Source organism: Rhinoderma darwinii, chromosome 3 (genome assembly GCF_050947455.1).
Source record: "Rhinoderma darwinii isolate aRhiDar2 chromosome 3, aRhiDar2.hap1, whole genome shotgun sequence".
Taxonomy (NCBI): domain Eukaryota; kingdom Metazoa; phylum Chordata; class Amphibia; order Anura; family Rhinodermatidae; genus Rhinoderma; species Rhinoderma darwinii.
Window position 1 is genome coordinate 376,792,279 of NC_134689.1, and position 21,768 is coordinate 376,814,046.

Here is a 21,768-nt window from a genome sequence, read left to right on the forward strand (position 1 = left end):
CCTGTCACAAATAACTTGTGGTTGCCTAGTACCCATGTCTAGCCCTTCCATTTCTTTGATTCGCCAACATCTTCCATACAACAGGTCCCTTTCAGCTCCTTCAACAGAAGGAGCTCTGTTCAGTGCATATAATGTCTTTTTATATAACATGAAAGAACTATGAGGCAAGATCATATCCAGGTCAGAAGAGGGAGTCGGGTACGACAGGTTCATCTTGTGAGTAATCTATTGTGCTTTGTAGGTGTTAACTGCGAATACAATTACGATGACTGTGCCAGCAACCCATGTGAATATGGTGAATGCAAAGATGGGGTCAACAAATATGATTGTGTGTGCAAACCAGGATTTACAGGTAAGGAGTCATGCTGTTTCGGGGGTGGGGTATGACGGGCTTTAAGGGGTTGTACGAAATTAGAAAGTGTTTTTGTATAGTTTTTATTTTCTCCTTCCAGAAACCGCACCACTATTGGCCATGTGCGGTGTCTAGTATTGCAGCATTTACATCCGTGTGGCAGGGCTGCAATACCAGACACTTCCATAGAGTGGCCCTGTTTCTAGAAAAAAAATAATTTTTTTTTTTTTTTTTTTCTTTCCTTAAATCTATGTATGTGAAAACTTCAAACGCTTCTTAGGACCTTTTAAATATGATCCAAATAGGTGAAAATTCTGGGCATGAAGCATACATTAATTTTATAATAGTCTCTTCTGTTTTGGTCTTTAAAGGGCTAATCCCACTTTAGACATTCATGGCATATTCATTGACTATGCCATAAATGTCTGATGCAGGTCCCAGACTAAGATGCCTCACCAGGCCGGATGGGTGTCTAGAGATAGGTGAGGGTCCCGGAGCTGAGACCCGCATCTATCGGACATTTATAACATAATATCCTGTGGATAAAAGAACAACATTGAGATACCCTTTAAAGTCGTTTGTTTCTGGCAACGCTATGTTAGTTTAATATTACAGCTCCTGTAGCGTTGTCACCCAGCTTTCCCATGGAAGAGGTAATGGCTTCCAGCTTGTTTTGTCATTTTAAAAAATTCTTTCTTTTTCTTTCCTCCCTTTTTTTCTTTTTTTTTCTTTTCGTTTTCTTTTTCTTTTATTTTGTGGTTTGGTGTTAGTCGGAGGTCTGTGTATGGTCAGTAAGTGCTGTAGATGCCTTTAGAATATCTAGTTTGGAGCTGGCAGAAACATGTAAGGAATGTTGGCGTAGTCTAATGTGATTTTACGGCCTCTGGAATACAATAAGACCTTTGTAGAGGTGGAGACTGGACATCTCTATCCAGCTGGAAACAGATGGCCACAACCATGTCTAAGCAGCAGGGATTACTCCAGCCTCAGGTTGGAGGGAGCAGGATTTAAAATGCATGTCCATTTTGAATGAAGTTTTACACTATATAGGATGTAGGAGAATCTGTTTGTAGAGAATTGCTATATAAGTACATTCACTCTAGAGCTGGTCACAAACAGGACTTGAGATTGTCGGGAGATCCCACCAGCTTCAACGGGATCGGCTGACATTCTCATGGCTGAGGAGAGCACTGATTGTCTTGTGTCCATCAGGGGGATCGGGCAGGATGCAATCCTGTTATTTTCCACAAGATAAAGTTGTGTCTGCCAGCCGCTCAACTCCCTCCCTCCATAGACTACTGCTAGTAATAGAAAAATCTGCTACGAATAGAGTATTCTACAACTAATTGAATATACTACTACAAATACATCATAACATTTACTCCTACTAACCCTAATCATACACGAAGAAAATGTGGCATGTAGTTGATTTCAGCTCTTGGTGACGCTATATAAATAGTATTTCTCCAGAATGTCTTGTCTTCCTGTTGGTGTATTCCTGATTTCTGTGGTTGTACGCTAAATAACAAGGTGCCTAAAATAACCCTGACATGTAAAATCCAACCCTAGCTGTTCCCAAAATGTACAGTATTGTAGTTGTAGTAGAAAGTTACTGCTCTGTTAAGACCCAAGGTGTGTGTGTGTGTGTGTGTGTGTGTGTGTGTGTGTGTGTGTGTGTGTGTCAATCCTGAGCCTGTTTCCATGCAGAGCGCCCCTCATGACTAACCTGATATTATCTGTACTGTATAGTCTGACTACCCCCTGTCGTTTTATGGGGGTGTTGTGTGTATTTTTTATTTATTTTTTAATTATAGCTACCAGGTGCCCGGGTAACTAACCGTACTCGTAAAGATGGTTCACACACAGACAGCTGCCCCTTCTGACTTTGGCTATTTTTGTATAATGGGGCAGATCTTCCAAGATGTCTTGGTATTTGTTGTTTTTTTTTTTTTGGACTTTACTAAATTGATTTTGTTTTTTCATCTATTTTTGGATGATCTGAGGAGGATTTTTTTTTCTTTCTCCCATGACCATAGCCTTCGCTTGGGACCATAAATGGTCAGTAAATGAAGTAGACCATCCTAATGAAGAGCAGATGGCAATGGTATTTGGGAAAATAACATTTTAGGAAGCTGAGATAGTGAAGGGTGTGTGGACATGGACAGATGACGTTGGATAGGGGAAGTCAATGAGTCAACCTCTTCTGTTCCTGGACAAGCTGTGTGACAAAAATAATAGCGGTCAATACAGAAGACCTCACCCAAATTTAGCCCTGAACTGCAGATCTGTTTGGTTTTGCAGTAGTACAGGAGGGGGGGGGGGGGGTGTTTAGACAGATTTGCCTTTTTTGAGAGTCCAGGAAAGAGAGCTGAAATATTTTTTTTTTTTACTCCACCAGAAATTGCTATAACTGTTATGTATCACTTGAAAGAGGATTACCCGAGAAACAGCGCCACTCTTTACTAATGGCTGTGTTTGGTATTGTACCTCAGCCCCATTCAAGTGAGTATGTGCAATACGAGACACAGCCTGTTTACATGAGTGGCGCTGTTTCTGGGGTGGTGCAAGAGCAGACCCTTTAGTAAACCCGACAGACAATCGCATACATTAAGACACGTAATATGTATGCTATGCCCTTGTACCCCTGAGATGTATTGAAATTGATTATTTTCCAATAACTCCTATGGAACAAACAATATTTTAGGTTTCAAAAATTAAACTTTCATTTTAATCTATTTTTTTTTTTTTTATTACAATTTTACATCTTAAATTTTATTCAAGTCCCAATTTTGTCTTACAGGTCCCCACTGTAATGTGAAGGTGTCCCCCTGTGCGTCTAACCCTTGCCAAGCTGGAGGTTCCTGCCAGGTTGTGGAAAGTGGCTTCCGATGCGTCTGCCCAGAGGATGGTGGACCACGCGACTTTCTGTGCAACCCCACTCAACTCTGCATACCTGGATGCATTCACGGATCATGCCGCAAATCCAACGAAGGGTGCGTGGTGTTATGACTGTATCTAAGGCCTGCTTAAGACAGCCGTCTTCGGTTTGTGACATATGAACTGTATGTTGGCCCTATTCCCTGGACAGAGCACGGTTCAGGGAGTCTGACTACTAGCATCATAGTCATCCATGACACTCTGAGTCACTGCCTCCCAGCGGGACTACTGTCCTATACAGTGATCATGGTTTCAGTATGGGACGGTAGTCCCCTGAGGAGGCAGTGACTCAGAGCGTCATGGATGACAATGATGCTAGGAGTCACTCCCTGAACTTTTAAAGGCGAGTACCTTATATTGGAAGGCACTATTTTACTAGAAATCAATGGGGTGATGGAAAGTTAAGGGTGAGAACACATTGTGGATATAGGTTTTATTCCCAAGTCTTCCTCCAATATGAACTATGCCATGTCATTTAGGGGGTATTCCAATTTTATGTACGTAAAGCTTTGTATACTAAAAGTTCTACTTTGCGTGTCAGCTTAAAATCCTCTACAAACCTAATACTCTTCTCAGCTGAGGCTTTGCTGCACTTGTATCCAGTTTATACAATCCTCTGTGAGCTAAACCGATCAGTATTAACAATCCGTCTCTTGTTCTGATAGTTTGTTACATTGTATTAGTGTAGAGTCCTGGTGGCTAAGATTGACTAGTTGTTCTTGTTCTATGTAATTAGCTGGAAGGAAATCAATAAGCCTCTTGGTCCTTTTCTACTCAGGTATGCATGTGAATGTCACTCAGGCTGGCATGGCAGGTCATGTGACAGGCGGAGCACAGACAGCTGTTCCGGCACGTTTTGCCAAAATGGAGGGACTTGTATGGTGGACCACACTGGAGTACCTGTCTGCCGCTGCAGAGATGGATTCATAGGTAATGTTCCTGCGTATACTGTAAAATCCTGCTTTGATGCCATTTGAGCATAGAAAAGCTATATGGGAGCTGTAATCATTGCCCTGAGATATGGCCAAATGTAGTTTGTTTTTTTTTGTTTTTTTACGTCGAGGTTCTCTAACTAAAAATGCAATACGATTTTGTTTTCTTGCATATCGTTGGCTTTGTTGTGTAATTTTTGAGGGTTTTTACTTTCTAGGTAACTTGTGTGAGACCAATATTAATGAGTGCGCCCCGGGACCCTGTCTAAATGGAGGGACATGTGTGGACGGCATTGCAGGATACAGCTGTTTGTGCACATTGCCATACACAGGTATGTTTTCTGAGATGGGTGTGATATCAAGGGGTTAATCCTCATCGGACAAAAGAGCTTTTGGACAACAAATAGCCAGTTGTCCTATTAATGATTTGTGAGATTTGGACATTGCCTTATTAGAAGAGTCCACTGAAAATAAGCTGATCACAGGTTGACCCATAACCTGGACCCTCAGGATCAGCTGTAATCTGAGAGGGAACCTGGCGGCAGGTGTTCAATTACCCAACAGTGCCACCACAGGAGAAATGGAGCATTACATTATTCCATTGACACAAATGGGCTCTAAGGCCACGAGAGTATCTGATTCACGCATGTGATACTGGTGCGTGTGTGTTGCGTTATGCATCAGTGTGCCTTGCGAGTGGCATGTGTTATTCACGCACTCGCAAAGCTTGTGTTTTACTGCAGAAAATGGTGCGTGTTTTGCTGCGTTTTTCTCAATGCTGGGATTGGTGACATCGCCTCTGAAAAACGCAGCAATTCCGTCCACTATCCGCAGCAGGAATTGACAAGCTGCGATCTGAAAAATACGCACTGCAGGTAAATTTCTGCTCTAATATTTACTCAGCGTGTGGATGGGATTTGTTCAATCTCAACCGCTATGCTGCTACTGTATTCTGCTGCGTTCCGCTAGGTAATGGGCGAGCCCTAAGTTTAATGCGTAAGGGTGCCGCTTATAGTTGAGTATCTTAAACGGGATCCCCTCTCATAAGTCAATTTATTAATAGGGTATTTGATAATGGGTTTTCAAAAGCAGCAATCCTTCATATATATATACATACATACATACATACATACATAGCCTACCAAATGAGGGGTGGGGATATGATTGTTTTTTTTTTTGTGGCGTTACCCTTTAAAGAGAGGTTGGCTCTTACTAACACTCTCTTTTGCTTAAAGGGCAGACCTGTGAATCCCTGCTTGCCCCCTGCAGCCATGAGCCCTGTCGTAACGGTGGAGTCTGCTCACCTACCTCAGACTATGAGCGTTACACCTGCAAATGCCCCCTTGGCTGGAATGGTAAGTGTAAAATATCTAGATATCTAATCTCTCGACTGATGTTCACATAATATTCATGTTCTCCTGCATTTCTCATTAAAAAAAAAATAAAAATTGGAAAAGGAAGAAAATATATTTCCAGAATTTATATCTAATAAACTGGTTCATAATACCTTTCCCCTTACAGGTGATTCATGTGACATTGATGTAAATGAATGTAGCCGCAACCCTTGTCAAAATGGCGGACAGTGCACCAACCTCCCCGGATCCTACAACTGTGCCTGCAGAGCCGGATACACCGGACCCGACTGTGAGACGGATATTAATGACTGCGCACCAAGTGAGTCACACAGCAAATCCTACAGTAAAACTAGACGCAAGCATTCCGTCCTTGGCAGACATTAAGCTTTCTTTTGTCGTCTTTCTCCTAGATCCCTGTCTTAATGGCGGCTCCTGCAGAGATGGGATAAACTCCTTCTCCTGCACCTGTCTGCCTGGATTCACAGGATCAAGATGCATGAATGAAATAAACGAATGTCTCAGTAACCCCTGTCGTAACGGAGCGAGCTGCCTGGACTATGTGAACAGCTATGTGTGTATCTGTGCCCCTGGGTACACGGGACCGTTCTGCGAGACCAATGTACAGGACTGCACCGATAGGTCTCTACTTCTTATCCTATCTCACTACACTCACAGCATGCTATGGCCGGTTTTGTTCTCGCTCTTTCTCTCCGTGGTGCACAACTTACAATCTTTACTGTTTCTTCATATTCTTCCCCTTTTCTTGCGTTTTTTTTAATCTTCAAGCTGCATGTGCCTTTTGTGCAATTGTATGTGGGTGGCACCTAAAACAAGCCTCTGTAGCATTTACAGGGAGTGTATTGTTTAGCAGATAGAATTTCCTTTTGACTACTTTTGTGACCACCTCTTTTTTTAATATGAATGTTACCCCCGCGATCCACTACCCAGATTCTTGGCAAACCGCTAATGTATCCCCCTGCAGCGGCCGCTACAGGGGAAATGTAGTATTGACATGCATTTGAATGTACAACATGGCCAGACCGGGCCCATGAGAACCACTGCTTGTTAGTAACTCTTCGATCTGGCTCATAGAATAGGGTCTCAATTAGGGGATCCCCCTCTATGATATATGCCTTTAATAGTTCATGTGGTAAGAGGTTGTCAAGATGACAACCCATCTATAAGGTCTTTTTAGGGAAGAAAAAAAAAAACTACGGTTTTCCTAGTAATATTTCCTAGCCCAATGGGGCTGAGGTGCATTGCCAGGCACTGACTATGGGCAAGAGGGGTGCGGTTTCCTAATCTTATACAATCCCTTTGAGAATAGGTTAGATGCAATCTAGCAGTATGCATCTAAAAGGAGGAGATCCAACATCATATGCACAATATTGAAACTGCTTAGTCTACCTAAACATTTCTAGGTTCTCAGTGTGTCTATTTGAGTATCTGTTTAGATGAAAGATCAGATTTATGGCAAAAAAAATAAATAAAATAATCCGCGTTCACTATGACTAAATTTAGAAGTACTCGGAGTCTTTGGCAATTGCTTGACCCGTTCCCATCTGTCTGTCACCTTCACGTTTCGATCTTCTGTCCACAGTTCGTGTTTCAATGGCGGGACTTGTGTGGATGGCATCAACACCTATACCTGTATGTGCCGCCCTGGCTTTACCGGATCTCATTGCCAACATGAAGTGAACGAATGTGACTCCCAGCCCTGTCAGAACGGAGCCACATGTTTGGACAAGGTGGAGTCCTATCGCTGTATCTGTCCGAATGCATTCACAGGAACGCAATGTCAGGTGAGGCATACTGTATCGAGCCATGTGTTTTGCAAATAGACATGTGGAGTAAGATGTAGCTTAAAAAAAATTTGGAATAACTTATCCAAAAATAGAATTGCAAACTGTTTACGCATCTGTATGGAGAACTTGCTAGTTAATAAAGTCCTGTACTTACAGCAGCCTCAGCACTGATTCTTGCAGGTGAATACTGGGTGTGAGGGTCTTGACCATAGATGTTTTTACTGGAGGTACACTTTTTAATGTGCCAGCATGAAGTGCTATAATACTGCCCCCTATAGATAAGAACATACAACTGAAAAAATGGGACATTTCCTTCTTGATTTGAGAATGGTTTTGCTGCTTAAAGAGGCTCTGTCACCAGATTCTCAAATCCCTATCTCCTATTGCATGTGATCGGCGCTGCAATGTAGAGAACAGTAACGGTTTTGTTTTTTTGAAAAACGTTCATTTTTGGCCAAGTTATGAGCTATTTTATATATATGCAAATGAGCTTTGAAATGGACAACTGGGCGTGTTTTTTTTCGTATGTCCAACTGGGCGTGTATTGTGTTTTTAACTAGGCATGTTTACGTGTATGACGCTGACCAATCAGTGACCAATCAGCATCATGCACTCCTCTCCATTCATTTACACAGCACATAGTGTTCTTACTAGAACGATGTGCAGCCACATACACAAGTGTCCTGATAATGAATGCACATGACCTCCAGCCTGGACGTCATGTGTATTCAGAATCCTGACACTTCTGAATCTTTTCTGTGAGATTACAGCAAGGCAAGCGTAATCTCGCGAGATTATGAGGTAAACGAGATTTTGTTTCGCTTGCTGGAAATCTCACAGAAAAGATTCTGAAGTGTCAGGATTCTGAATACACATGACGTCCAGGCTGGATGATCATGTGTATTCATTATCAGGACACTTGTGTATGTGGCTGCACATCGTTCTAGTAAGAACACTATGTGCTGTGTAAATGAATGGAGAAGAGTGCATGATGCTGATTGGTCAGCGTCATACACGTAAACACGGCCAGTTGAAAACACAATACACGGCCAGTTAACACAATACACGCCCAGTTACAAACACAATACACGCCGAGTTGGACATAACGAAAAAAAACACGCCCAGTTGTCCATTTCAAAGCTCATTTGCATATATATAAAATAGCTCATACCTTGGCCAAAAAATGAACGTTTTTCCCCCAAAAAAAACACGTTCCTGTTATCTACATTGCAGCGCCGATCACATGCAATAGGAGATAGGGGTTTGAGAATCTGGTGACAGAGCCTCTTTAAGTGCAGCTTCAGTTAACTTTGTAGCGCTCAATTTAACCCTTTTATTCAATTTACTTTTGATTTTTCAGACTCTAATGAATCTGTGCGAGAGTTATCCCTGCAAAAATAGTGGTCGGTGTGAACAAAAGGGCTCCTCTATCTACTGTGATTGCCCTTCAGGATGGTCAGGAATTTATTGTGATGTGCCTCGCGTCTCTTGTGACGTGGCAGCCAGTAAAAAAGGTAAGACCGGTGCCAGCTGTCATGGTGGAGGAAGGTGTTCGTACATGAGAACTAGGATTGTAATTCTTTGTATTTGTGTCTTAGGTGTTCGTGTAGATCAGCTTTGCCACTCAGGAGGAACCTGTATTAATACTGGCAACTCTCACAAGTGTTATTGCAGAGGGGGCTACACGGGAAACTACTGTGAAACCCCCATTAACCAGTGTGACCCAGACCCCTGTCAGAACAGCGGCTCCTGTCATAGTTACCTGGGTGGATATGTATGTGAGGTAAGTGGAGCTGACTAACTTCGCATATAACTTTTTATTTTTTTTCTGGTAATGATTCACTGTAATTTAATCTGCCATTTTTTTTTATTTAGTGCCCAGCTGGATATGAAGGAAAGAACTGTGAGATTGACATAGATGAGTGCCAGTCCCATCCCTGCCAAAATGGAGGGTCTTGTATTGACTTGATTGGACGCTATATCTGCTCTTGTCCTCCTGGCACCCTTGGTAAGAACTCTTTGCATCTGAACCCTTTAGTACCGGGAATACTATTGCTTTGTCAGATGGCATTATGGGATGTCTAGCTAAATTTGTGGGGATGTTCTTTTAATGTTAAATTATAACTATGGCCCCATACTCAAGGACCCTTCTCCATTACCAGTGTAGGTTTTCTGACTTTGGATTCTCTCTTAAAATCCTCCCCTTATTTTACAGGAGTGCTCTGTGAGATCAATGAGGACGACTGTTCCACCTTCACTAATACAGGCCAGTCCAAATGTCTGAACAATGGGACATGCATTGATAAAGTTGGTGGCTACCGCTGCAATTGTCCACCTGGTTACACTGGCGAGAGGTGTGAGGGTGACATCAACGAGTGCTTATCTGGTCCTTGCATTGTCCACAACACCCGTGACTGCGTCCAGATGGCAAATGACTATCAGTGCATATGCAAGAATGGGTATACTGGTAAGGAGAATGAAAGATGGAAGCCGTTTGTGCTGTGAAATTCCTCTAATCCAGCATTTATTAGTCTGGCGTTGGAAACCTGCATTTCTCCTTTGATTATTTTTTTATTTAACCATAATCTTAAATAAGCCAGTTGCCTTAAAGGGAATGTGTTGCAAGTTTTTTTTTTTTTTTTTTTTTTTTTAATTGAACAGTTAGTATAAAAATGATTAAACATTGTTCTAATTTTTTACTTTTTTTCACTAGTCCGGAAATATTATAAATTAGATTCTAATTTATAACACTTCCCAGTGCTGGTCACTAGATGGAGCAATTCCCAAAATTGCAGCATTACATGTGGTAAAGCAACCACATTGCTTTATGCTGCAAAATTTGGGAAAACTCACTCTCTAGTGAGCTCTCAGAATCCCCCCCTCCTTTATCCTGGCTAGTGCCGGGAGAAACGAGGGGATTGAACGGTCAAACCTCCTACACTGTGTGTCGCCATTTTTTGAGCTAACACACAGTGTAGTAGGTTTACATACAGTAGTAAACACACTGAAACACGAACATACATAGAAATAACTTACCTGCTCCTGCCGCCGCCGGTCCGTCCGCTCCGTCTGCTACCGCCGCTCCAAGTGCACAAGTCCGGAAGCCGCGACCGGAAGTAGTAATCTTACTGTCCGGCCGCGACTTCCGGTCTACAGGAAAATGGCGCCGGACGGCGCACAGTTCAACTTGGACTGTGTGGGAGCGGCACATGCGCCGTTCCCACACAGACAGCGTACAGCATAGTGAATGGAACGGGCCCCGTTCCGACTGTAGCTGCCGTATTCCATGTCTGTATGTGTCGTTAATCGACACATACAGAAATGGAAAAAAAAAATGGCAGCCCCCATAGGGAAGAAAAAGTTAAAAAATAAAAAAAAGTAAAACACAAACAAACAAATATAAACGTTTTTAATAAAACACTAAAATCAAACTGATGTAAAAAAAAAAATTCCGTGACGCTGTTCCTTTAAATACATCTTAGGATTTGTTAGAATTGCCATTTGAGTTTTGGGTTTTTTCGTGACCCCCCCCCAAGAGAGTTGTTAGAGGACTGTCACTTGTTTAGTAATGCCCTATCTCCTAGCTAATCTAATAGGCGCTGTCACACTGATCATTCCAGTGACAACTGTGCCCAAAAAGTTTATTTCAAAGATGCTCTCACCAGTTTAATACTTCTCTATCTTCTACCCCCTCTAATAAACGCTTTATTGTCGGTAACTACTGTTTTTTTTTTTTGTTTGTTTTTTTAAACGTTTATTATTGACAAAGTTCTGATCATTTTAAGATTTATGCAAATTTTTCCTAAATGCTCTACTGGGTGTGCTTGGTTTTTTTCATTTAACTAAGTGGGTGTTGTAAAGAAAAGTGTATGATGCTGACCAATCCGCGTCATACACTTTTTTCTCTTCATTAATGCCTAGCTTTATTCACAGCATAGCACGGCGTGATCTCGCGAGATCACGCTATGACGTCACGTACTCCCGCAGTTCCTTCACGGGAGCGACTGCAGAATGACCAGACGTCTCCTCCAGCACCTATTATCCTCAGCAGCAGTCCTGGCACGGCTGGAGGCAATGTCTGGTCATTCTCCTGTTGCTCCGGGGAAGGAACTGCGGGAGGAAGTCGCGTCACAGCGAGATCACGCTGGGCATGAATGAAGAGAAGTGTATGGCGCTGATTGGTCAGCGTTAGACACTTTACTTTACAACGCCCACTTGGTTAAACAAAAAAAAAAAAACAGTTCTCGGCATCAAAGCGTTTTAGATTAGGTAGGAGATAAAGAGGCTCTCACCAGTTTAATACTTCTCTAAGTTATAAGCTTTTTGTCTAAATATACAAATGAGCCTATACTTGACAAATGGGCGTCAACAGCAGCGATTCTCTTGAAGTGGAGCCGCCTCACAGCCTCTGACGCTGTCCAATCAGCATGAATCTGCTTCACACCTTGTGAGAGACTGAGGCTGGAGGGAAGGGGGATCACTTAAAACGGCCATATCTCTGGCTGTGCACCACTTAGAACAGCATGTGAGATTCTAATCTTTCATATGCCATCGCAGTTTTAGCTGTGAAAGCAGAGATCTCATCCGTTGAAAACAGTCGGGAATGGAAGCTGTGTACTATAAGATCATGCTGTGTTGCTGGGTAGAGAAGGGGGAAGCTGTAAGCTGATTGGACAGCGTCCTACAGAAAACATTACACAGCCCAGAGTGAAAAAGTTACCTCCTATTTGGCTATTATAGCCAAATTGGCATTTTTAGAAAAAAAATCACACACTAGTTATCAGCATCATAGCTACTATTAGATTAATTTATTAGTGTTCTACCTCCTAACTAGTGACAGATACTCGAAGTGCACAAATAGGTTGATATTTAAATAGGAACTACACTTTTTTCATCAAACTTTTGATAGGTCCTAGAAACCTATCAAAAGTTTGAATCGTTGGGAGTCCCGGTGCTGATATCCCCACTGGCTCAAAAGCGCTCAACTGAGCGCTTTGCTCCTTCGGCTGTGATCAGAGCTTATCGTCAGGCTGAAGACTGCTTACATAGAACTTATGGAAGCAGTCTTCAGCCTGACGGTGTGCCGATCACAGCTGAAGGAGAAAAGTGCTCAGCTGATCGCTTTTGCACCAGTGGGGGTATCCGGACCCCCGCCGATCCAAACTTTTGATGGGTCTCCATGTGACAGCACAGCGTGATCTCTCTAGATCATGCTGTGCTGAGTACAAATGGACATGAATGGAGAGAAGTGTATGACGCTGATTGGTCAGCGTCATACTCTCCTCCTTACAACGCCCACTTGGTCAAAAGTTAAACGTCCAGTTGGGCATTAAGAAAGTAATTAGCATAAATCTAAAATTGTTCATAACTTCCTCAAAAATGATTGTTTTTCTAAATAAAAACCACTGTTACGTACATTACAGCGCCAATCACATTATGTAGGAGATAGGTCACTTATAATGTGGTGACAGAGCCTCTTTAACTCCCCCTTGATGCCAGATTAAAGGAGTTTTACTGTAATGACGCCGTATAGGTGTGTGGATTAGTCACTTGCTGGCAGCCATATTGTTATCTACTAGAATGGTTGAGTGACTAACTTGTATGTATTTTTCAGGTCGACGATGCCAGAGTGTGGTGAACACTTGCGAGTCCCGACCTTGTCATAATGGCGGAGTGTGTCGTGTGACCGTAAACACCCCTCTTGGCTACACTTGTCGCTGTCCTTCGGTAGGCATTCCCTTTTTATAGCTGTTCAAACTTGTCCGTACTTTCTGCTCATGGAACCCATGCAAGATTTTAGTATTTTTTTATAAAATGTTTTAAAAATCTTATTATTGCTATACAACTTGGTTTAGATCAAGCAGCGCCACTTCCTGTTCTTTGGCTTAATTTACCTACAAGTCCTTTACCTGCTTTCCTTCCCTCCCTGTAACACATAAAGTGAATCGCAGTATTTTGTAATCCTGTAATTTCCAGTCCAAACACTGCGCTGATTAATTTCCTAATATATTTTTATAGGGGTCAGGGCTTTGTTTTTCTGATACATTTCTCTAAATCCCATTATAGACCAACTTAAAAAAACAAAACACAATGTCTGCCTTCAGCCACCACTAGAGGGAGCATGGGAGCTTACTGTAGACTGACTTATTGTGCATGCAGTAATCTCCCCCTTGTGGTGGTTGCATGTAGCCAGCATGATATCTTATCCTGGGAATCCACTGAAATCGGGGACCCCCCCCCCCCCCCATTACCCTTTTCAGCTATTAAATCTTTCACCCCCTTCTATTGGCTGTGGAACTTCCAATCATGAAAAAGGGGTTGTCCAAGCCAGACTCTGCTTTTAATTCCACTATACTTGTCAAAACTTAAGTTCAATACACTAACTTTTTTTCCTTTTTTTTCCCTTTTATTTTATAGGGTTATTCCGGGCCCTCATGTGAGCACCCAGTAAAGTCCTGCAGAGACCTTGCCTGTCCATCTGGCTACACTTGTGTCCCTTCACCACAGGGCCCTCGCTGTGTTTGCCCGCCTGGCATTGATTGTCGTCTTCTCAATACTACATTACATACACCTCGTCTATCATCTTGTTCCCCTTCCCCATGTCAAAACAATGGACAATGCGAGAATTCTCCTAAATTTCCTTACTTCAGCTGCATTTGTCCACCTGGGTTTTTAGGACCAAGGTGTGATATCAAACCCCCTTTAATAGCTTTCCCACCCCAGGCTCCAGAATGTAGCCCGGCTCGGTGCCTTAATAAAATTGGTGATGGCCATTGTGATAAGGAATGCAGTTCTAAAGAATGTCAATACGATGGCGGAGACTGCATCTTCCAAAGAGAAGACCCATGGAAGAACTGTCCTCGACCAGACTGCAGAGCCCGCTTCAATAACTCGCAGTGTGATCCCCAGTGTGTAATAGCTGAATGCCTCTATGATAACTTCGACTGTCGAGGTGGAAGCGCCCGTAGCTGCAAGTAAGTTGTGTTATTAATGGTTGGGGTTGACTCTGGAGGAATAGTGGGGTGTGTGGCGACTCTTATGAAGACATGATGGGGAATAGTGGAGGTCTGCCTGAAGAAGGGACAGATAGCTGACCAAGGAATTGCTATAAGGAACACTCTACGTCTTCAGTGTTGATTCATATAATCTCATCCCGATCTATGTTGGGTTAGAGAAGAAATCCTAATATTTAGAATGTGTAGTTTAAGGCACGTTTGTTTTTTTTTTTGTTTTTTTTAATTTCAGTCAATTTTATTTTTGGTTTTAGCCCACTCTATGCAAAATACTGCATGGACCATTATGGAGATGGCCGCTGTGATCAAGGATGCAACTCTGAAGAATGCGGATGGGATGGCCTTGACTGTGCCGAAGGTCAGGATGGAGAGCAGCTGGCGGATGGCATGTTGGTCATAGTGGTTCTTCTTCCACCTGAGCAGCTGATGAAGGAGAGCAAGGCCTTCCTGCAGAGGCTCAGTGCCATCTTGAGGACCGCTCTAAGGTTTCGTGTAGACCAAAACGGGCAGTACATGATAAAACCCTACAGAAAAAGTCAGGCGGCAGAACGGCGAGTCAAGAGAGAGCTGGATCACGATATCATAGGGTGAGTACAGTGCTGTGCTTAGTGTGGTGGTCTTGTCAAAGTAAACCGGTATTTGAGTGTTTTTGTTGGCTTCACAGCTCGGAGGTGTCACTGGAAATTGATAATCGCTTATGTAAGAAACAAGTTGACGACAAGGAGATGTCTGAATGCTTCCCCGATGCAGAGAGTGCAGCAGACTACTTGGCGGCACTCAGTGCTGTGGATATGCTACATTTTCCTTATCCACTAAAATCCGTGATCAGTAAGTCATGTAACAAGGGTGGAGGCCAGACATGAGATGACTGAGCTAAATGCGTTAAAAGATTAGTGACTTCAACATAGTTTATTATATGGCTGCACGTATGTCTTCTCAGGTGATAAAAAGAAAGAAGACACATCTGCTTTCCATCTGCTGCCGCTAGTAGCGGTAGCTGGACTTCTAGTCTTGGTGGTGGCTGTGTTGGGTGTCCTGGTATCTCGCAGAAAAAGAGCCCATAGCACCCTATGGTTTCCTGAAGGTTTCATCTTGAAGAAGGACAGAGACCGCAGGGAGCCTGTTGGTCAAGATGCTCTTGGACTCAAGTAAGGATGGGCTGTCCTCTTGCTCACTTTGTCTATGGTCACTCCTTCTACCATGCTCATCATGTTGATGTTTTTCCAGGAACATTGCCAAAGCTGAACGTCTCATGGAAGACCCATCTGAAGACTGGACCGAGACAGACTGTCCCGAGACTAAGAGACTTAAGGTGTGTAAATATGGGTCATTCTAGGTGTTGGACCCTATGTTTAACGAAGCCTTAACAAGGAAATAAATTCACTCTGGGACATATAAATACAGTTCTTAATTCTGTTATATTTTTTTTTCCACAGACTGAGGAGCTTTCACCGTGTCGTCAGGATCCTGTTGACCCCCGTCCTTGGACCCAACACCACTTGGCAGCTGCCGATATACGACTGCCTCCAGCTACAGCATTGACACCACCTCAGGGTGACTATGAGAGTGATGGCATGGATGTCAATGTTAGAGGGCCAGGTGAGCACGCAGAATAGATTTATTGTTGCTCATTTCTTTAAATGGGTTCTTCCAGTCCAGCAACATTTGCCACAATTATTGATTTAGATGTCAGTGAATTAATTTTTCACTTGCTGTTCAAGTTTATAGGAAAACCAGGGATTATATCTTCCACTCCTTCCTGTCACGTCTAGACCAGTAGGGGGTGTTTCAGTCAAAAGCATTTTGTAAAGGGAAAACTATATATGTTTATTATTATTGTTCTCCTACTGGGGGACTTGGACATGCGATTGTATCGCCATTCACATAATACACTGCAATACAAAAGTATTAAAATGTATGATGCCTATACGTGTAAGACTGACAGGCAGCCGATTAGGTATACACATATGGCAACCCATGAGCACCCTGCAATTGCTACAATGGGGTGACAGATGGAGCCCCCTCCCTCTGTCTAACCACTTAGATGTTGCGGTTCACCGCAGCTAAGGGGGTTTAATAGCCATAATCCGTGCTCTCCGATCCGCCGTGCAGCAGATTGTCAGACGTAATATACAGCTGACGTTTGCTGTTAACTACATAGTGCCATACATGTACAATGTTTTTTTGCCAAGGGGTTAAGGTCCACTCGCTGTTCTTTAACCCTTTCCCTCCTCAGCATTTTTCTGATTTTCATTTTTGTCTTTTCCTCCCCACCTTCCAAAAGCTATAATTTTTTTTTCCCGTCTATATAGCCATATGGGGGCTTGTTTTTAGCGGGACAAGATCTAGTTTTTCATGGCACAATTTATTGTACCGCATAATGTACTGGGAAGCTGGGGGAAAAATTATTTGTGGGGTGAAATGGGCAAAAAACAGCGATTACGCAATTTTTTGGGGGTTTTGTTTTTACAGCGTCCATCAGGCGGTAAAAACGACATATTCACCTTATTCTACAGGTTCATACGATTAGGGCGATACCAAATTTGTTTTTATGTCTTACCACTTTAAAAAAAAAAAAAAACTTCTGAGAGCCATAGTTTTTTCACTTTTCCATCAATTTAGTGATGTGAGAACTTGCATTTTGTGTGGCAGGCTGTAGTTTTCAGCATACCATTTTTGGGTATATGCGAGTTTTTGATCACTTTATTTCATTTTTTTTTGAGCGCTAAGGTGACCAAAAAACAGCAATTTGCGTGTTTTCTTATAACTTTAAAAAAAATAAAAAAATAAAATATATATATATATATATATATATATATATATTAAAAAAAATTATTTTTTTACGGCATTCACCGAGCGGGTTAAACAACGCTATATTGTGATAGTTGGGACTTCTACGGACGCGGCGATTACCAGTTATGTTCACTTTTTTTTTTTTTTATTTATTTTTTTTAGTTAACATTGATTTAGGGAAAAAAAATTGAAAAGGGGGGGTTTTTTGAACTTTTAATACTTTTTTTTTATTTTTTGGGGAACATTAAAAAAAAGTAAAATAGCGTTAGTTTTTTTTTTTATTAGTCCCCCTAGGGGACTTGAAGTAGCGATCGCTTGCATGATATACTGTAGTATTAATGTAGTGCAGTATATCGTGATTCTGACAGTCTCCTTTGAAGCCCTTCCAGAGGCAGAGCTTCAAAGGAGTACAAAGATGGCAGACCTGGGGGCCTTTGTTAGGCCCCCAGACTGCCATAACAACCGTTGTTACCGGCCGATCGTGTCACGGGGGGTGCGATGGCTTGTTAGAGGGGGTGATTGACCGTGGCATTTATGGTGGTAAATGGGCAGAATCAAAGTGAACGTTGATTCCGCCCGTTGCAGTGAGGTGCCGACTGTGTAACACAGCTGTCACCTGCTGTGTGTGGAGCGAGCTCAGCCCGTGAGTTCGCTCCATATCCCCCCCCCCCCCCTTCACACTTATCACATACAGTTACGCGATAATTAGTTAAGTGGTTAATGATAGAATACTGACTGTTTCCTCTTCCCCATACCTTGTTCTAGATGGATTCACCCCGCTTATGCTGGCTTCCTTCCTGGGAGGTGGCTTGGAACCTGAATCACAAGAAGAGGAGGAAGAAGGGGAGGTTTCTGCTATTGCTGATCTAATCTGCCAAGGAGCATCTCTCGGGGCTCAGACAGATCGGACCGGTGAGACCGCGCTACACCTCGCAGCTCGTTATGCCCGAGCAGATGCTGCCAAGAGATTGTTGGATGCAGGCGCAGATCCTAACGCACAAGATCATACAGGACGCACCCCGCTGCATGCCGCTGTGGCTTCTGACGCCCAAGGAGTTTTTCAGGCAAGTCCAATACACAGAGGCCGGATCTAGATCTCCTCTACCTCATCTGTTTTAGTTATATTTGTTTGTTGGGAAAGTTAGGTCACAACCACTATGGCATCCGCTGCAGCTCCCACAGGGGTTGTCACTTTGCTCTCCTAAACTCCTGACTAGGAAAATCTGTCGTTCACAATCAAATAGCAGTGTTTTCATTTTCTTCTTTGCAGATCCTGATAAGGAACCGCTCTACAGACCTGGATGCTCGAATGGGTGATGGTTCCACAGCGCTGATCTTGGCTGCCCGGCTGGCTGTGGAGGGTATGGTGGAGGAGCTGATAGCCTGCCATGCTGACGTCAATGCCGTTGATGAACTTGGTTAGTATTGGCTTTTATTCATCTATTTTGTTATGATGTAGAATGGAGCCTGCCCATGATGTGTTTCTTGATCTGATCTTTCCGGTTTGCTTTCTTCAATTCAATATGATCATTCTTGTATATATCCACAGGCAAGTCCGCTCTGCACTGGGCTGCGGCTGTGAACAACATTGAAGCTGCCGTGGCACTGCTTAAGAACGGGGCCAATAAAGACATGCAGGACAGCAAGGTATGTGCAGGGTGCATAGACAGGTAGAGCTAATCAAGTTAAATGGGCTAAAAAGTGGGTTATGTTAAAGGGGTTTTCTAGGAGTTACCTTCCACTGATGGCGGAGCCTGTTTTTGTATGGCAGCAGACAATCTTAGAAAGTTTTACCACATATGACAGGCTTTCAAGTTATACTTAGTATTTGTATTACCCACTCTAAATAATTGTTTTACCTTCCAGGAGGAAACTCCATTATTCCTGGCTGCCAGAGAGGGAAGTTACGAAGCTGCAAAAGTTCTTCTTGACCATTATGCCAACCGTGAAATCACAGACCACATGGACCGGCTCCCACGTGACATCGCACAGGAGAGACTACACCATGATATCGTTCAGCTCCTGGAGGAACACAACACAGTCAGAGGGTCACAGGGGACAATGGGAGGGCACACCATGTCACCACTGCTTTGCCCTCCAAATGGCTTCATGGGCAACATCAAGCAGACACAAGGTAAGAAGAATCGCCGGGCAGGTGCCAAATCTGGCGGAGCAAGTCTGAACCGGGGAGAGGCCAAGGAAGCAAAAAACAGAAACAAAAAGCTGTCCCTTGACTGCCCTTCAGGAAATGGAGGATTGCTGGAGAGCTCAGTTACACTCTCACCAGTAGATTCCCTTGATTCACCCCGTGCTTACAGTGCCAATCCTGGATCCCCAGCTATGCAGGCCCCCGGCACATTTCACCTTGGCTCCATGTCTGTGCCCTCCACCCCTCTTGTGAATGGGCTTATGGAAGGGCCTTTCGCTGTGTCGCTGGCACGTTTAAATGAGATAGGAGAATCTCAAGGGAATGCAATGCTGGCTCTGCAAGGAAGAATACCATTGCAGCGAGCACCAAGCTGTGTTGTGAATGGGTTAAACCTTGGCATGTTAAACCCAGGAAACATGCCCTTTGCTTGGCAGGGCCCTGTGAATCCTTCACATCAGGCACGCAATATAATGGCAGGGGCTCCTGCAGGATCTGTCCCTAACTTGCATCAGCTTCATGCTCAGCAAGTCTTGATGTTACAGAACCAGATGGCAATGCAAAGTCCTGTGAAGATTTCTATGGAACAGCGCCAGATGCCCCCAAACACCGCTCATCTGAGGCAGCAGAGCATGCCACATGTAGCTGATAGGTCTACTCAGCCTCTTACCCCCAGTGAAGGAAACTTCTTCAAGCAGCAAAGTGTTTCTAATGAAAACCGCATACAGACGCCACCAACTGTGCCAACTTCCTCTCAGCAGACCTTCGCACCACCTCAAGAAGAAACCCCTAAACACTACCTGCACATCCCAAGTGAGCACCCCTATCTGACACCCTCTCCAGAGTCGCCAGAGCAGTGGTCCAGCCCTTCACCTCACTCGGTATCTGAGTGGTCTGATGCCACCCCAAGCCCTGTGGTAGTTGGTGGTACACAAGGCCAGACGACTCGCCTACCTGAGCAAGCCAGCAATATGCAGGTGTTTGCCTGATCTGCGTAGGACCTCCTAATTGTTTTGTAGTTGCCTTCACGTCTTGCCTTTTCTTTGACTCTGTTCATGTTCCATTCTCTGTATGCCATCCTTTGGCTGTGGCTAACCTGCCAGTTTGCTCTTCATCTTTTTTTTTTTTTTTTTTTTTTTTTTTTAACTCTACAAAGCAAAAAGAAATGAAGTCTCAAGTGATTCTGTAAGTTTTGACGGGACCATGAAGAAAAAAAAAAACTTCTTTGCGAGGGGACCATTATAGATATATATTTTGTATTTTTTGTAAAGACTTTTTCATAATAGTACATTTTGTTGTTAGAAGGAGAGACTGCAATTTTATATTCGATCAGCAGAAGAAAAAAAAGCTACAATTTTTATTGGGGCGTGGTTCCCTGCCTTTTTTAAAAAAAAGCTATTGTCACTGCCCTATGCTGCTCCACTTTCGGGGGTTAATTATGACTTTAGATGGACTTTATTATACAAGAATTTTATTTTTAATTCCTCTTGTTTTAATTGTTTAAAAAACATTTCCATGTGAACTATGAAAGATTGAAACGGTACAGAATTAAGCAAGAAATGTAAAGTCACTGATTTGAGGCTTTTACTCCTCATATTAGAATGAAATTGTCACTTTTTTTTTTATTTTATTTTTTATTTACTATCCGACTTTTTTTTTTTTTAATTTTTTTTTTTTTTTTGTGTATCCATGACCGTTATCTACTTAATGTAAGGGCGTAAAAGCTGAAAATTACTTTTGACTGGGCGTCTGTTTTGCATTGTTCTTGTTTTTTGCTAAGTTGTAAGTGGTATTTCTCGTGTGAGAATAAAATTGAGGAAGTTGAGGGGGGGGGGGGGGGGTTTGGCCAGATTTCAATCAAATTTTACAAATTGCTTCAAATTTTATGCTGAAGCTTTTTTTTCTGCTTACAATGCCCTGTGGTTAATGGGGGAAGACCTTTGGTGTTACCAAGATTGTAATACTTAAATTGTATAATGTTAGGCTGTAGCCACATAAATATGTCTATATATATTTTTAAATATATATATTTTTTTTTGTGTACTGGGTATACATAGAAGAAATTCACCTTCTTTTTTTTTTTTTTTTTTTTTTTTTTTTTTTATATTATATATATTTGTTTTTTGCAAATATGAGACACACGGCAAAGGAATCTGTTCAACCGAGCGCGGAGGATATTAATATACAAAATGAATTGTACTTTATTTATACTGTGGTATAAATACATATATATGCACATATCTAGATCATGATGTGTATTTGTTTGTTTTTTTTTTTTTACACTGCCTTACAAATATTCTAGATTTCTTCTTCATACATGAAGTACACTCTAATAACTGCCTGCACCATTAGACGCTGGGGGGGTTGTTCCTCTTCAAAAAAAGAAATAAATATATGTATATAATTTTTCATTTTTTTTTTCTTTCAATGCAGTA

General features: G+C 42.5%; 1 protein-coding gene across 1 annotated transcript in view; it reads left to right on the plus strand.

Moving 5' to 3' along the window:
* Positions 1 to 21,416, plus strand: part of NOTCH3 (notch receptor 3) — a 64,457-nt gene extending 43,041 nt beyond the window's left edge. The window contains exons 12-34 of the mRNA XM_075858790.1: positions 242 to 352; positions 3,153 to 3,345; positions 4,068 to 4,219; positions 4,440 to 4,553; positions 5,457 to 5,576; positions 5,743 to 5,895; positions 5,987 to 6,215; positions 7,177 to 7,378; positions 8,742 to 8,895; positions 8,980 to 9,164; positions 9,257 to 9,389; positions 9,597 to 9,848; positions 12,996 to 13,108; positions 13,799 to 14,355; positions 14,649 to 14,981; positions 15,059 to 15,222; positions 15,335 to 15,542; positions 15,622 to 15,706; positions 15,831 to 15,993; positions 17,953 to 18,251; positions 18,458 to 18,605; positions 18,737 to 18,834; positions 19,054 to 21,416. Of these exons, the coding sequence (XP_075714905.1) occupies positions 242 to 352; positions 3,153 to 3,345; positions 4,068 to 4,219; positions 4,440 to 4,553; positions 5,457 to 5,576; positions 5,743 to 5,895; positions 5,987 to 6,215; positions 7,177 to 7,378; positions 8,742 to 8,895; positions 8,980 to 9,164; positions 9,257 to 9,389; positions 9,597 to 9,848; positions 12,996 to 13,108; positions 13,799 to 14,355; positions 14,649 to 14,981; positions 15,059 to 15,222; positions 15,335 to 15,542; positions 15,622 to 15,706; positions 15,831 to 15,993; positions 17,953 to 18,251; positions 18,458 to 18,605; positions 18,737 to 18,834; positions 19,054 to 20,322 (5,435 nt within the window). The 3' untranslated portion in view covers positions 20,323 to 21,416. The remainder of the gene's footprint in view (positions 1 to 241; positions 353 to 3,152; positions 3,346 to 4,067; positions 4,220 to 4,439; positions 4,554 to 5,456; positions 5,577 to 5,742; positions 5,896 to 5,986; positions 6,216 to 7,176; positions 7,379 to 8,741; positions 8,896 to 8,979; positions 9,165 to 9,256; positions 9,390 to 9,596; positions 9,849 to 12,995; positions 13,109 to 13,798; positions 14,356 to 14,648; positions 14,982 to 15,058; positions 15,223 to 15,334; positions 15,543 to 15,621; positions 15,707 to 15,830; positions 15,994 to 17,952; positions 18,252 to 18,457; positions 18,606 to 18,736; positions 18,835 to 19,053) is intronic.
* The last annotated feature ends 352 nt before the right edge of the window (positions 21,417 to 21,768 follow it).